Consider the following 14816-nt stretch of genomic DNA (forward strand, 5'->3'; position numbering starts at 1 on the left):
TAACCCCTGAGCATTGCTGGGTGTGACCCAAAAAGCGGGGGGAAAAAGTCGGACAAAGGGTGTGCTAGTATAGGAATGATCCCTGAGCACAGAGCCAGGAGTGATCTATGGGTACTACTTGGTACTCCCTCACAACCCCAAAGCAGGGGTTGGGTGGTGAAGCGATAGTACAGGGTATAGTTATAGTGTTTGTCTAGTTTGCGGTTGACCCCACCAGATGTGGCTCTGAAAACTAACTAAACACATACATGTGTGGGTTTGAACTGTGTGTAGTCACTTACACATGGATTTTTATGGAAAAGAGAATATACTCTTGTGTTATTGAGAGAACATGGATGTTTTTACTTCCATGGGATTTTCTTAGTATTTTCTCTAGTTTGCTTTTCTGTAAGAATAGAGTCTACAATATATACTACACAAAATTTGTGCTAGACAGTTGCGGATGTTAAGGTAAGGCTATTGTTCAGTAGTAGTTTGGGGGTGTTAAAAGTTACATAAGAATTTCTGAACATGCAGGGGTTGGGGGGGGGTCAGCATTCCTACCCTCACAATGCTCAAGTGCCAAGAGTATTTGCAAACTGAGGATAATAATAGCAACTGGCTTGGAGAGGAAGGGAGGATTAAGGAAGACAGATAATACAGTCCGGTCTTCAGACAAATGCATGTCACCCAAACAAGTCCCCAAGAGAGGAGATGTAGAGGAAAGAGGCACGAAGCTGAGGGGAGTCTCACCAGGGATTCCCATCTAACATTTTAGTGTCTTCCTTCCCATTTTCTTGCCCTTCTTGAGTCTCAAACACACAAAGCTATATTCCAGCCGATTCCCCTCCCCCCCACACACCCATACTCATCTAAGATTCTTAACCAGCAGCACAACTGAAACCACACTGCCCAAAACACAAGATAAAAAAATACTTCAGAGTCTCCTTAGGGCAGGTTGTGGGTGGGTTTGGGTCATACCTGACAGGACAGAGGAGTTACTCCTGGCTCTATGCTTAGGGATCTCTCCTGGCAGTCCCTGGGGACCATGTGGTGATGGGAATGGAAATGGGGTCAGCTGCATGCAAGGCAAGAGTGTTAACCCCCCCTCCCCCCCCCCCACCCCAGACAATCTCTCTTAGCCCCATCAGGGTCTCTTTAATGGAGTCACCCAGGAATGATGACTCCCTTTCGACCTCCCCTGACTGCAATCCCCAACTGGCACTTACTGACACATTTCAACCACTCTGAAGGGACATGCGTACCTCTTTCCCAGGGCCGTGACCATGGCCTCAAAGGAGCTGTCGTACCGGAGCAGGGGGAGGCTGTGTCCCGAGAGGGTGGAGTCGATGAATTCTGACAGCCCAAAGTACTTCTTGTTCTCAGGATACAAATCCACTCCCTGAAAGAGAGAAGAGCTTCAGTCACTTCCAACACTGATTCTGCAGGGATGAGGAAGTTTGCAGATGTGTGAGCTGGCCACCTAAATGGGCAGCACCACCAATACTCTGCTGCTTCTACAGTTCCTTGAGGGCAGTGAAGGGACTTCCTGTCTCAGACAACCAGGGACATGGAACCCTCCAAGTACCAGGTGCACCCCGGTCAGTCACATCCGCTCCAGTCACTTCACCCCACTGTCTGCCTCAACTGTAGCTTTGTCCTTTCTTTTTTTCTTTTTGGGTCACACCCGGCTATACTCAGGGGTGACTCCTGGCTCTGCACTCAGGAATTACTCCTAGCGGTGCTTGGGGGATGCAGAGATTGAACCCAAGTCAGCCGCTTACAAGGCAAACTCCTACCCATTGTACTATTGCTCTGGCTCCAACTTTGTTCTTTTTTTAACCTCTAACTTCTTCACATAATCACTTCTTTCCAATAATTTCAGCTGGCTTTAGGAAAAGGAATGTTTGCCTTCCTGCATTGTACTGCTATTCATGTCAACAAATACAGAATGCATTTATTTCATTGAGTACCCATGTTGTCTTGATGGAATTTTCTACTCCTCTCTAGGTAACATCAGTTTCTCAAACTTCAGAGTAAGGACAAGTTAGGGCAGTGATGATAAAATACAAAGATCCACACACTTTACCCTCTAATAAAGAGGATGTTAGAGCCAGCAAGGAGGGGTTCTGTCCCAGATCTTTGCCCCTTTCTAGCTACATGATCTTAACCGGTGATTGACTCCCCTGCTCTGCCTCATTTTCCCCATTTGTAAGTCAAATTTTTCTAACAAATACCTTCTCTATGAGTTTACTGAGCATGCTCTGGAGTGTGACTGTCATTACAATTACTGATTCTAAATCAACTGGATAAGAATCAGGCATCTGTGACTTTCATCTGTGAGTTTCCCTGAGGGACAAGAGAGATAGGGAAGGTTCAGTAGGTGTCACCCTAAAATAAAACCTGCCAGGTTTGGCGCTGTGTGTTCAGTTAGTGGAAGAAAATTCGAACCCTGCTGCTCAGACTGCAGACTCTAGAAACACAGAAGTTTTCGTTGACACACCGTGTTCTGAGATGGAGAAGACAATGCAATTCAGGAGGGCTTCAAAGGGCAGAGAGAGGGTCGGAGAACCCGCAGCGGGGTAGAGTATGTGTTTTGCAGGAAGGAGATGTAGGCTGGATTCTCCAGCACTGCACGGTCCCCTGAGCACCTCTGGAAGTAACCTATCCTTCTTCTGTCCACTTTGTTTTATTTTTGATTTGGGGCCACACCCCAGCATGCTCAAGAGCAATGAGCTTGGAGTTTCCCTGAACACTGATACAAGTAATAAAGAAAAAAGAAAAAAAAAGAGTTCAAATGTGACCCTGGGTGGCATGAATGAGCCGAGGATCTGGAACCCTCTTAACCCCTAATGGCGCCAAGTGAGTCCAGATTTTCACTGAGCAGAATTTGACTCCCCGCACTCACATTACTGTAGGGGGCTGGCCAGTGGATCTCGTTGTATGGGCTGATGAGGGTGTGCTGGGTCTGCAGCGCGTAGGGGAAGGAGGTGACATGAAGAGTGACGATGTTGGGGGCCTCCTTCACCTCCCTGCAGTTGAGCAATCTGTCCACCAATCCCACCGATGGGTCGCTCTGGGAGTAGAGATTATGAACTGCGCTGCTGAGGGGGAAGAAGAGAAGAAGCAGTGAGTGTCTGTGAGTGAGTTCCCTGGGGCCAGGAGGTGGGACAGACTTGGGGATAGACTCTCCTGGGTCAGTAATAGAAGCTTACGGCCTTGCCCCTAGCTGACTGGCCAGGACCCTCCCAATATCCACGTGCCATTATAAACTGGGGGCAGGATTTCTAGAGGATTTTAAGATCCACCATTTGGTATGTACCGCCCCCCAGACTCCCCCAATCCCTTATTCAGAACTGTGATTCTCCAGTGGGGTTCAAAGAATGGGCTCTTTGTCTTGGGTCCAATTTTTACCTGTCTCCTTAATTGTTTTCAAAGTCTTAGTGACCTTGCAAATGACCCGAAGAGGAAATAAAGGGGCAATAGCTACACTAAATCTGAGAGCATCCCAGCTGCAATGGGACAGACTGGGGACAAGGGCTCTGGTCTAGCTAACAAGCCCAAGTTGGTCTTTCTCTGGAGGACCAAGACCTCCGGGTTTGGTAAATCTGAGGGAACACGAAGAGCAGGCTTGACCTTTTCGATGGCATGTGATTACCTAACCCTCTATAATAAATATTTGGAGTACCTTAACTCCCAATAATAAATATTCCCAGGACAGCCTGTAACATAAAATTCCCCAACCACCTCCCTTAGCCCCCACCACCCCCTCTCCAACACACACACCCTAGATTCGCCAAGATGAGCCTACAGCTCAGGCCAGCCCCGAGCTCCCACGAGCTGTGATCAAGCAAAGTTCCTCCTCCCAGACTGGACCCCTGGTCTTCCCTCCTCACCCCCCTCAGTAGCTGTGTCCAAGTGCACGAGTCCCAGGCCAGTGTTCTGGACCTAGGGAAGCCACAGGGAAGCCAGCAGAGGGTCAGGATCTGGCCTGACACTGCAAAAGTCCTGCCCCCAAAGAAGGGCGGCACCAGCAAAGATAAGGTCCAGTAGGGCCCCCAGCACAATGAGACTAGACAGCATCCTCCCCTCCAACCACATGGTACCTCGTCACTGAGCAGGGTACAGACAAAACTGCCGCTCAGGGGGACCTTGGTTCTAGGCCAGCTTGATCCCTTACACCCTCATGCCCCCAGAACTGTGAGACCAGAACTCAGTAGCTTCCCTTGCCCAAGCCTGGGTATCTGTCCACAAGGGAAAACTTCCACAGTCGTCCCCAAAGATCCCAGTGACAGCGCCCAGTTCTAAATTCCCCAAATACATCTCTGCCTGCAGACACCAAGTCCCACCCCCACCACGCATCCTTTTGAAGACCTGCACCCACCAACCCAAGTCTCGGCCACTTTCATGAGTCCAGAGAAAGGACAGTACCAACCCTGCCCTTTGGTCCCCCTAACCTCACGAGATCCCAGTGCGCGTGGTCGTGGATTAGGACAAAGAGCGTGTGCGGATTCTGAAAGGAGTTTTGCAGAAAGGACTTAAATTTAGTCTGCGCCTCTGCATCTAACTTCAAGACATACTGCTCGACCCTCTGCTTGGTCATGTGCTCCTTTTCCAGGCCGAGTTCCAGCAAAACCCCTGCAACAGAGGACAAACACGTCAGTTACGCCAACTGCAGATTCCACATCTTCCTCTCCTCCCTGACTGCTGGTGCTGTGCTAAGTCACAGGACCTCACGGCCCAGAGCATGTTGGGGACCCACAAGTCTGTGATAACCACCATGCAATGGACTCTGTGGGGGCTGGGAGGGGCACAGCAAAGCTGACTTCATGGACCAGTTGGGCCCAGGCAGCATGTTCCAACCACCTGCAAAACCATCTCCAGGGATGTCACAGGCCGTGGAGTGGATGCTCAGAGTTAAAATACTGACTCTATGTACTTCCCACTTAATCCCCTTGGGAAGCTCAATGGTGACTCAATGGCAAGACACATCCTATGCAGGCATGAGACCTCGGTCGGAACCCAAGCACCACAAAAATAGAGCATGGGAGAAATATAGTAGGTGGAATGCCAGAATCAACACCTGGGTTGTTAACTTGCATGGGACAGAGCGCAGATTCAAGGGCGGGAGAGACAGCACAGGGATTAAGGAGCTTGCCTTAGATCCCGCCAACCCCAACTCAATTCCCCGGCAACACCTATGGGCCCCCAAGCAGAGAGTGAGGAACAGCCCCTACACTCTGCTGGCTGTAGCCCCCACCTCACACGCCCCCCCAATTAAAAATTCACATCACAGCTGTACCTTTAATTAATGATAAAACGTCAACCAAGTCACTACCTACCCCCACCCCCAGGCTCTGTTTCATGTTCTATGAAACCCTATCTGGGCTTTGGGTTCATCTCTGCTCCTACGGTAATGAGAGCTGATGTGGGGCCCCGCCCTGGGCAGGCCTCGTACCTGAGTGCCAGACGTGGAAAAGGGTCTGCTGGTAGGTCACTTCCGAGGGTGGAATACAAATCAGGAAGTCCACCTTCTCAAAGGATCCTAAGTCCAGATTCTGGGTACTAGAATCCGCAATGGAACACACGTGGGAGAGGAGCTTCTGAGCCACGGCCAGCTGGAAGGGCCGCAGGCAGTGCGGCTCCAGACCGTAACCTGGAACCAGACCCCGGGAAGATGAAGGGCACGAGAGCAAGGCCACTGCCCCGGGCCTCTGCCTGGGGACCCACCCAGGGCCTGCTCTGGGCGCCAGGCCAGGCCTGACACTGCTCCCTCTCTTCATTGAGCATCCTCATGGGCCCCAGGCCCTGGGCAGCACTGGGGCAGTGACCCCCTGGAGCCTCCCAGGGATGCTCCCCCAGGGATGCCGACACTGGACTTGGGAACAGGCTGCAAGCTCTCTGGAAGAGAAGCCGACCACAGGCCATTGGGAACTGAAGAGGAGTGAAGTATTTCAGCAGTGCACTGACAAGCTGGCAATAACATGGAGAAAGTCACCCGGCGGGAAAAGCAGGCAGGGGGACATTTGGGGAGAAAGAGAGACGACTGCTTATAAAGACTAACATTAAAAGAACTTCCTTAGCTACTTCGATGCCAAGGAAATGCCCGCGTCTTTGGCAGTGCCTCTCATGTGGCCTGCTCGTGGTCCCTAGACATACTTAGCCCCAGACCTCCTCCAAGTCAACAGCTCTCATGTGGGTCTGCGCCCCCCCTCACTCACTTGTGCAGGCCGGCGTCCCGCTGGCCTCCAGGCTGGCTGGTTTGGTGACCGAGGGGGGAAGCGAGGAAGAAATATGGCCCTGATTTTCCTGCTGAAATTTGTCCAGCAAGTTGTCGATGTCGCCCTCTGTCCAAGAGAGAGAACAGATGGGCTTGGCATGGGGAGAGACCTTCTGCAAACATCTTCCCCCCCCACCCCTAAAAATCCAAATTGGGCAGTGGGCAGAGGGTGCAGAATACACCCGAGGAAATTGTAGAGTGCCACACAGTAGGTGATGGAAAAGAAGGTAAAGTAAACCAGAGAATGGGGGACGGGAGGAGGAATCTGCACCAGCCGAGAGGAGGGCTAGGGATGGGCCGGTGTGTGTGTGTGTGTGTGTGTGTGTGTGTGTGTGTGTGTGCGCGCGCGCGCACGCGCGCATGTGCACAATCTAGAAAAAGGAAAGGGCACACAACATTGAATACCAGGAATAAGGCACCACGTAGCTCTGGTGAGAGTTCCACCAGTCAGAGGGGGGAGGCACAGTGATGGACAGAGCCAAAGAGGTAGAGAAGAACAAGCATCCCCCCGACCCAAGGCAGAAGTTGGAGTCCCCGCTAAGGAGCACTTGAGCCTGAACAGGAATGCAGTCATCCTGCACCCTGCAAGTGACTAGGAATTCCACTGCGCAGGGTGAAGGGGCCCCCTGGACCCCTACGTCAAGACAGCATTGTGGGGAATGGGCATCAAAAGTGGGCGCCTCCTGCCACTCCCCCACTGCCTGCCATTCCGCCTCACTGAGCAGCTCGTGAATGTGTCCCGTGCCGAGCCTACCTGGACAGAGCGTGCTGAAGAAGGCGCCCAGGGAGTCCACTTTGCCCGTGACCAGCTCGTAGCTGACTTCCTTCTGGTACTCCGCGGGGCTGAGCAGGCTCTCGGAAAGAATCCGGGCTTGGTACTTTCCTGGAAAACGGGCAAGTCCTGCTGCTGGCTCCAGATTCGAGGGCTGTGCCCCCATCTCTTCCCCAGAGCCCTGCACAGACCTGCCCAGAGCAGGTGAGCACCTGAGGGAGAGAGCAGGGGAGCTCCCCACCGGCACCAGGCAACTCGACAGGACCCGAAGAGGGGGAGGGCCAGAGAGACAGCACAGGGCTAAGGTGCTTCCCTGCACGTGGCCCGTCCAGTTCAATCCCCAGCATGACATATGGTCCCCTGGGCAGAGCAAGGAGTGAGCTCGAAGCACAGACCAGGTGAGGCCAAGAATCAAAGACAAAGGGGAAAGGCAACAATCCTTCAGGGTACAGGCTCCTGCACATCTTCATCCTTACACCCCCTTTCCAAAATCACTTTAAAATATCACTCAGTGTCCCCCATTCCCCGGACCACTCCCCACCGGAAGTTTACCTTCTTCATGTGAACAAATAGCATCTCCCAACTGCAGCCACCTGCGCCCACTAGGTGGCCCACCCCAGGGTGCTCCAGTGTCTCCCGGTGGCAGGACTGCCCACTCTGGGAAGCACTGCTCCCTAGGAGGGAACCCGGATGCCACTTAGTGGCTGAGACTCCAGGGTGAGTGACGCCAACTCCTCGGCTGTGCCCTGCACTCACAGCGGGATACACGACTGCTCATGGTGAGGGCTGAGCAAGACACTATGGAACTGTCCAGCGCCTGGCTCACAGCTAGGGCCACGGGTGGACCACAGGGTCCACACTCCAACCAATGATAAAGCCTGAGACCAACCCCACAGACAGAATGACCAAGGTCAGGGTAGGGTGGGAGGATATTAGCCCTGTGTGACAGAGCAACAGATGTACCCCTAAAACAGAAACATTTGCAGCTTTGTAAACCAACGTTACCTCAATATAAAATGCACTTAAAGTGCACAAAATTAGATCAGGATCAGAAGGCTAAAATGCAGAATAATTATATATATATATATCTTTTTCCCTAATTGATATAGCATTGGTTAACAACAATTATGTATTTTCAGACGTAAAATATATGAAACCCAATACTCTCTCTAATTTTGGGCATTACATTTTGCTCAAAATTTCACACCACCATGGGTAAGATCTGGAATGTGGGTGGTCGAGAATGTGCACTGGTGGAGGGATGGGTGTTTCATCATTGTTTAGCTGAATCTCAAACATGAAAGATTTGTAACTCTATCTCATGGTGATACAATTAAAAAAAAAAAGTAATGTGGAGTTCTCCATTGGAGACTTTGTTGTTACTGTGTCTGGCATATCGAATACTCTCGGTAGCTTGCCGGGCTCTCCGAGAGGGGCGGAGGAATCGAACTCAGGTCGGCCATGTTGGCCGCTTGTAAGGCGAACGCCCTACCGCTATGCTATCGCTCCAATGACTGAACAAATACAGTACTCCTAAAAGGTAAAGGTAAAGGCCCTCCCGTTGATCGTCGATTTGCTCGAGCGGGCCCAGTAACATCTCCACTGGAGACTTTGTTGTTACTGTGTTTGGCATATCGAATACTCTCGGTAGCTTGCCGGGCCCTCCGAGAGGGGCGGAGGAATCGAACTCGGGTCGGCCATGTTGGCCGCTTGTAAGGCGAACGCCCTACCGCTGTGCTATCGCTCCAGCCCTTTAATTAAGTACTCCTACTTAATTAAAAAAATAATATGACACCCATGTTACCATTTTTGCGCATGGTAGCAGGAATCAAACCCAGGACACAATTGTGTCGTTTTTCCCCAGTGTGTCAAAAAACAAAAGCCCCGAATCTGAGTAGGCTGACTGAACAAAGATGACCTGAAATTTACAAGTCGGCCCACCAAGAGCCACGAGTATGAAGGGGAAAGTCTGAAAGAATGGCACTTAACAACTTGCGACTACTGTGACAGCCCTAGCTGGAGACATCTATGTCCACAACTCTTTATTACTCATGACCCAGGGCGAGCTCTGGAGTCACAACTCTTTAAGAAATTGCTAGTGTCATTTTCTCTCTGTTCTTTTCTCTTTTTTTTGGTGGTGATGATGGTGGTGGTGGTGGAATCTAGGTCTCCAGTCTGGCTCCTGGCTCTGTGCTCAGGGATCACTCCTGGCAGAGACTGGAGGCCCCTCTGCGGTGCCAGGGACAGAACTGGGTCAGAGGTGTGCAAGGAGGGCATCTTTCCTCCTGTTCATCTCTCCAGCGTCCCCGTGTTTCCCCTAGAACAGGATGAAGTTGGACTGGGGCACTGTCTGCTCCGACAGGATGGAGTCGCTGCATAGAACCAGAGAACATCCTCAAAGAGCCCAGAAGAAACCCAATGCCCCAGTCTCTTCCGATGAGCTGTATGCTACGTCCCGTCCTCCACCAGCAACCAGGCCACGCCCCTTTGAAGGATCCCACTTTTTAGACTCCAATTCTCCAGTTCCCTGTGCTACTCACCTCTGAGAATTCCCCAACTCTGCAAATCCCCAGGTCATCCCGGACATCTTCCCTTTGTCCTCTTCTGATCCCACACTCCTGTCCTCTTGGCTGAGACACCCTGTCCCAGCAAACAGTCTCTGTCTGGCCAACAGCCTTCTCCTACAATATCTGCTCCCCCCGCCCCCATCCCACCCCCCACCACCTTCCTCTACCTCTGTTTCCAAGCTGCCAGACACAAATGCAGAAGCACGGCTCAACCCCCTGCCACTTCCCATCACTTCAGATCCCCCTGGCGGGAACTGCAGCCCAGACCCTCACGAAAAGCCTCCCTGCATCCAGCTCCCCAAACTGTCCATTTCCCGAGTCCTCATGAAATGAAGCCCAATCCTACTCCTTCACGCGCCTTGATTCCTTCAAATGCACTGTGACAACTTCTTAAGAGAGAGAGTCTCTCAAGAGAGAGAGTCGCTCCTTCCTGTGGTCAGTCTCTCCAGAGCCCAAGCCTTGGTCACTGGTCCCCATACCCCCACCCCTGCAGATGGCTGTGTTGGTGACATCAGCAACCATCCTGCTGACAGAGGACAAGCTCAGTGTCCAACCTGCTGGATGCGGCAAGAGCAGCTTTCTGACCTGACCAGCACCTTGTCCTTCGGGAATCACACCGCCACCCCCCACCCCAGGCCTCCTGAATGCCTTCCCAAACCCCCAGCTTCTCCTTGGGCATCTCCCCTTCCGCTTTCTCCTCTCCAGGGCAGGGCCTCTGCTCCTCTGCTCTGCACTGACTGGAGGCCACAGCCTTTCCGTCTCTGGGCTTTGCTTCAAACCTCATGAACGCTACTGTCTCCCTTCATCACCCGCTCAGTCGTCGGACCCCGCTGCCTGCAGTCTGTGCGCCCCCCATCAGACGGCAGCAGAGCTGGTCAAAGAGAATCTGAGCTCCATGCCAGCTCTTTTCCACCTCTGTCCTCCACACGCCAACCATTTTCAAATGAAACCAAATGACAGTTATGCGGCCCTGTGCCCATGCCTGAACCCTCCCGGGGGTGTCTGGACACTGCTCTCTTCACACGCTCCCCTGAAACGGTGGCAAAGCCTAAAGGCACCATCCAAAGTGCACCCAGAATCAGGCCCCTTCTCACTCCCTCCCCCAACTTGGGCTCTGCATGGTGAACGCAGCAGCCTCTTCTCTCAGGCTGGCCTCCTCCCTCAGTCTAGATACACCCCCACCCTCCAAGTCCATCCTCTCTAACACAAGAGTCAGAAAAAGGCCTCGAGGAACCTTGATCTGTTCTGCACTTTACTAAAATGTGGATAACGAAGAAAAGCAACTCCCAGTAGGACCCTGTGGAGCTGGAAGGTTGCCCCGTGCCTGCTTCCTCCACATTCAGAAGTCGGCCAGGTGTGTCTGGAAAGAGTGATTTAAGTATGGGTGTGAGCAGCAGTGTGTGAACGTGTTATGAGTGTGTGTGAAACTGAACGTGAGGGCATATACATGTGTCACGTGAGTATGTGTGTGAATGTGGACATGTGAGCATATATATATATATCCAGGAGAATGTATATGTGAGCATACGTGTATAAATGCGTATGTGAGCATTTGTATTACCATGTACATGTGAGCATGAATGCATATGTGTGTGAATGTGTGTGCATATATACATGGGAGAATGTGTTTATGGGAATGTGTGTGTGGATGTGGATGTGTCCATACATGTGAGTGTATATGTGTTAGCATGTGTGTAAATGTGTATATGTGAGTGTGTATGTGAGTACGTATGTGCATGTGAGAGTGTGAATATGTCTATGTGAGCATGAGTGTGTGTGTGGTGGATGTGTGTGAGTGTGGTGTATGTGTGCAAGCATGCACATGTGTGGGTGTGTATGTGTGTGTGCATGCACACGTGAGTGTGGGTGTGCATACACATGTGTGATATGTGCATGTGGTACACATGTATGTGCATGAACATATGTGTGGATAAGTGAGTGTGGTATACAAGTATGCGCATGCATGTGTGTGGATGCTGTGAGTGTGATGTGCGTTTGTGTGCATGCACATGTGTATGTGTGAGTGTATACGTGTGTGCATGCATGTGTGTGGATGTGTGAGTGTGGTATATGTTTGTGCATGCACATGTGTGTGGATATGTGAGTGCGATGTACATGTGTGCATGCACATGTGTATGTGTGAGTGTGTATGTGTGTGCATGCATGTGTGTGGATGTGTGAGTGTGGATGTGTTGTGTGTATGCACATGTGTGTGGATGTGTGAGTGTGGTATATGTTTGTGCATGCATATGTGTGTGCATGTGAGTGTGGTGTACATGTGTGCATGCACATATGCATGAATGTGTGTAGTTTACATGCATGTGCATGTACATGAGTGTGGGTGTGAGTATGGTATACGTGAGTATGCATGCACATGTGTATGTGTGAGTGTGTACATGTGTGCATGCATATGTGTGTGGATGTGTGAGTGTGTGTACATGTGTGGGTGTATTATGTGTGTGTGTGTGTGTGTGTGTCCGTCATTCTGAGAGAGAAGGCTGCTCTGTCCAGGGCAGGACCCCGCTCACCCCCTGAGATGCCAGGCCGGGCTTAGCCACCACACGTGGGAGCTGGCAGAGCCACACCCGCCCAGGCCTCACCGGTGACGGCGATGCACGAGTCGATGGCAGCGTTGCGGCAGGCGCAGATGATCACCACGTAGTTGGTCTTGGCCAGCTTGCCCTCGACGAGCAGCCGGAACATCTCGGAGAGGCCCTCGGCCAGGGAGTAGGTACACTCGATGATGTACACGCTGTCGTTGCAAGAGCTGGCGGCCAGGCCGGCCAGCCAGGGTAACTGTGCAGAGGTGACGGGCGCCACGGCGCTGGGCGCGGGCGGGAAGGGCTGTGGTGGCGCCTGCTGGTACTGCCGGATCTCGGTCAGATGCGACTCGCGCCACGAGCGCAGGAAGATCTGCTCCAGGTCCTCCATCAGCGGCACCTGGTCAGCCGCTGGCAACGACAGGGTCAGACGGGGGTGGGGGTCAGAACACCCCTGATGGGGCTTTTTCTAGGGGGGGAGATTGGGTCACACCCGGCGGTGCTCAGGGCTTCCTCCTGGCTCTGTGCTCAGGGATCACTCCCGGCAGGGCTCGAGGGACTATATGGGGTGCCCGGGATCAAACCCAGCTCGACCGTTTCCAAGCCAAGTGTGGTCCTTGCTGTAGTATCCCTCCAGCCCTCATGGGCGGCTTTTAAACGGCTGCAGCTGGGGTGGCCACAGAGCCTCAGAGCCCAGGTTCTGCTCGTTGCCAAGCACCTGCTCATGTTCCCATGCAGTTTATGAGCTTCAGAAATAGCAGTGCCACATGATCATCAACCTGAGGCACTCGTTTACTTAGCAGAGCCTTTTCCTGCTTTATAAATATTTTTGCAGTATAACTTGCTGAATCTAAATGCTCCCTAAGGGGGCTTACTGAGCCAGCTTCTAGACACCTCCAGGCCTGAATCCACAGGGTCATCTCTCCACGGCTGTCACAGCTCAGCAGCCCACACCCATGGGCCTCCCTCTGCGGGACATCAGTGTTATTCAGGGACAATGGGAACTGTTTGCAGTGTGTGCCTGTCTGACCTCCCTGGCGACCAGTGAGGGTCACTTTCTGGGTATGTCCAGGCTCTAATGTCCACATGTCACACTTGAGTGAGCAGAGGAAACAAACAGCCCCAGGCATCCCTAGCTCTGTCCTGCCCACCAGCAGAGCCCCTAAAGGAGCTGCCATCTCTAGGAAGACACTGGGGTCTCCTGACCTCAAAGTGGGGTAACACCCACTCCCCCACTCGCCCTGCTATGCCCAAATTTGATGAGAACAGCGCTTCCACCTGCCAATTCTGCAAACTTTCTCTGCAGCCTACATTTCCCATGCTACCTCTCCACCCCACCCCGTCTCCACCCCCTTCCCCGCCTTGCCATTCTTCTTTCTTCCCTCCATTCTCCCAACTACTCCCATATGACGTTGTCCTACACTTCGCATTCACCCAACGGCTTTTCGATGCCCAGAGTCCCGTCTCGTTGGTCCGTCTTACACCATCCTCAACACATGGGCTCTGCCGAGTCCCTCTCCCTGAAACACCATCTCACCGGTCTCCACATCACCGTTTTCTCCACCCCACTAATGTACCCCAAGTGTCTGCTCTCTACGAGTGCTGGGTGAACGGCAATGAAAATGACCAGTCTGACGCACGAGCTGATGTCCAGACTGGGAGGAGGCACTTAAAGGACTCAGCACACAATGTCACTTTGGGTAGCAACAAAAGGCTCTAAAGGAAACTATTCAAACTCTATTCCAGAAGCCAGAGTGATAGCATAGTGGGTAGGGCGTTTGCCTTGCACATGGCCAATCCAGATTCAATCCCCAGCATCCCAGGAGTAATTCCTGCCTGCAGAGCCAGGAATTAGCCCTGAGCACTGTTAGGAGTAGTCCCCAAACAAACAATTAAAAAAAAAACCTCTTTCTATTCCAGAGTTGATGAAAGAGACACGGGGCCCTCCCCAGAGTGTTGTTCAAATCACAGTCTGGCCTTTCTGAAGAGGTGATGGGAACAGAAAGAAACATAAGGGAACTAAGTCCTGCAATTGTCCTGGGAAGGATCATCTCTTAGGGGAGGAAGTGACAGCTCAGGGTTCACTGATGTGCAGAGCTCCGGGGTCAGTGGGCAGAAAAGAGGAGAAAGAAGCTCCCTGGAGTCCCTGGAAGCTCCCTTCCCAGCAGAGGGGCAACTCTGGAGGCCTGAGCAGAAGAAGAGATAGGAATTTTAACCTCTGTAGAAAACAGTAACGTCTCCATTGGAGATTTTGTTGTTACTGTGTTTGGCATATCGAATACATCACGGGTGGCTTGCCAGGCTCTGCCGTGTGGGCGAGATACTCTCGGTAGCTTGTCGGGCTCTCTGAGAGGGGCGGAGGAATCGAACTCGGGTCAGCCATGTTGGCTGCGTGTAAGGTAAAAGCCCTACCGCTGTGCTAGGGGCTTGAGTGATGCCCTGGGCAAGGAAGGCAGGGCTGAGAGGGGCGCTAGCATATGTGATGAAGCCGGGCTTAGCCACGGAGCAGATGTGGATTCCTAGACAGCGAGAGGCAGTTTCCAGGACCTATGATTCGGGCACAGCCTCTCTCGGCAGCTCCCCACTCCCCTCTCCCCCACCCGCCCTCCAGCTCTCTCCTCTGTCTCATCTCTGGCTGTTGTGTGAAGATGTGGTCCTTCTTGGGTACCTGTGTGCCA

The 14816-nt window shown here is 52.3% G+C and overlaps 1 protein-coding gene across 2 annotated transcripts in view; it reads right to left on the reverse strand.

Annotated features, from left to right (window-relative positions):
* GREB1 (growth regulating estrogen receptor binding 1) overlaps positions 1 to 14816 on the reverse strand; it is a 154805-nt gene that overhangs the window by 32753 nt on the left and 107236 nt on the right. Inside the window, exons 11-17 of one of the 2 annotated variants that reach the window (XM_056128477.1) lie at positions 12199 to 12549; positions 7014 to 7142; positions 6201 to 6326; positions 5438 to 5635; positions 4437 to 4617; positions 2888 to 3080; positions 1245 to 1381 (exon numbers count right to left, since the gene is read on the reverse strand). In XM_056128477.1, coding sequence (XP_055984452.1) covers positions 1245 to 1381; positions 2888 to 3080; positions 4437 to 4617; positions 5438 to 5635; positions 6201 to 6326; positions 7014 to 7142; positions 12199 to 12549 — 1315 coding nt within the window. Of the gene's footprint in view, positions 1 to 1244; positions 1382 to 2887; positions 3084 to 4436; positions 4618 to 5437; positions 5636 to 6200; positions 6327 to 7013; positions 7143 to 12198; positions 12550 to 14816 lie in introns of both variants that reach the window. The other variant, XM_056128469.1, reaches the window with a different exon arrangement.

Source organism: Sorex fumeus, unplaced genomic scaffold (genome assembly GCF_029834395.1).
Source record: "Sorex fumeus unplaced genomic scaffold, SorFum_2.1 ptg000006l, whole genome shotgun sequence".
In the NCBI taxonomy this organism is placed as follows: Eukaryota; Metazoa; Chordata; class Mammalia; order Eulipotyphla; family Soricidae; genus Sorex; species Sorex fumeus.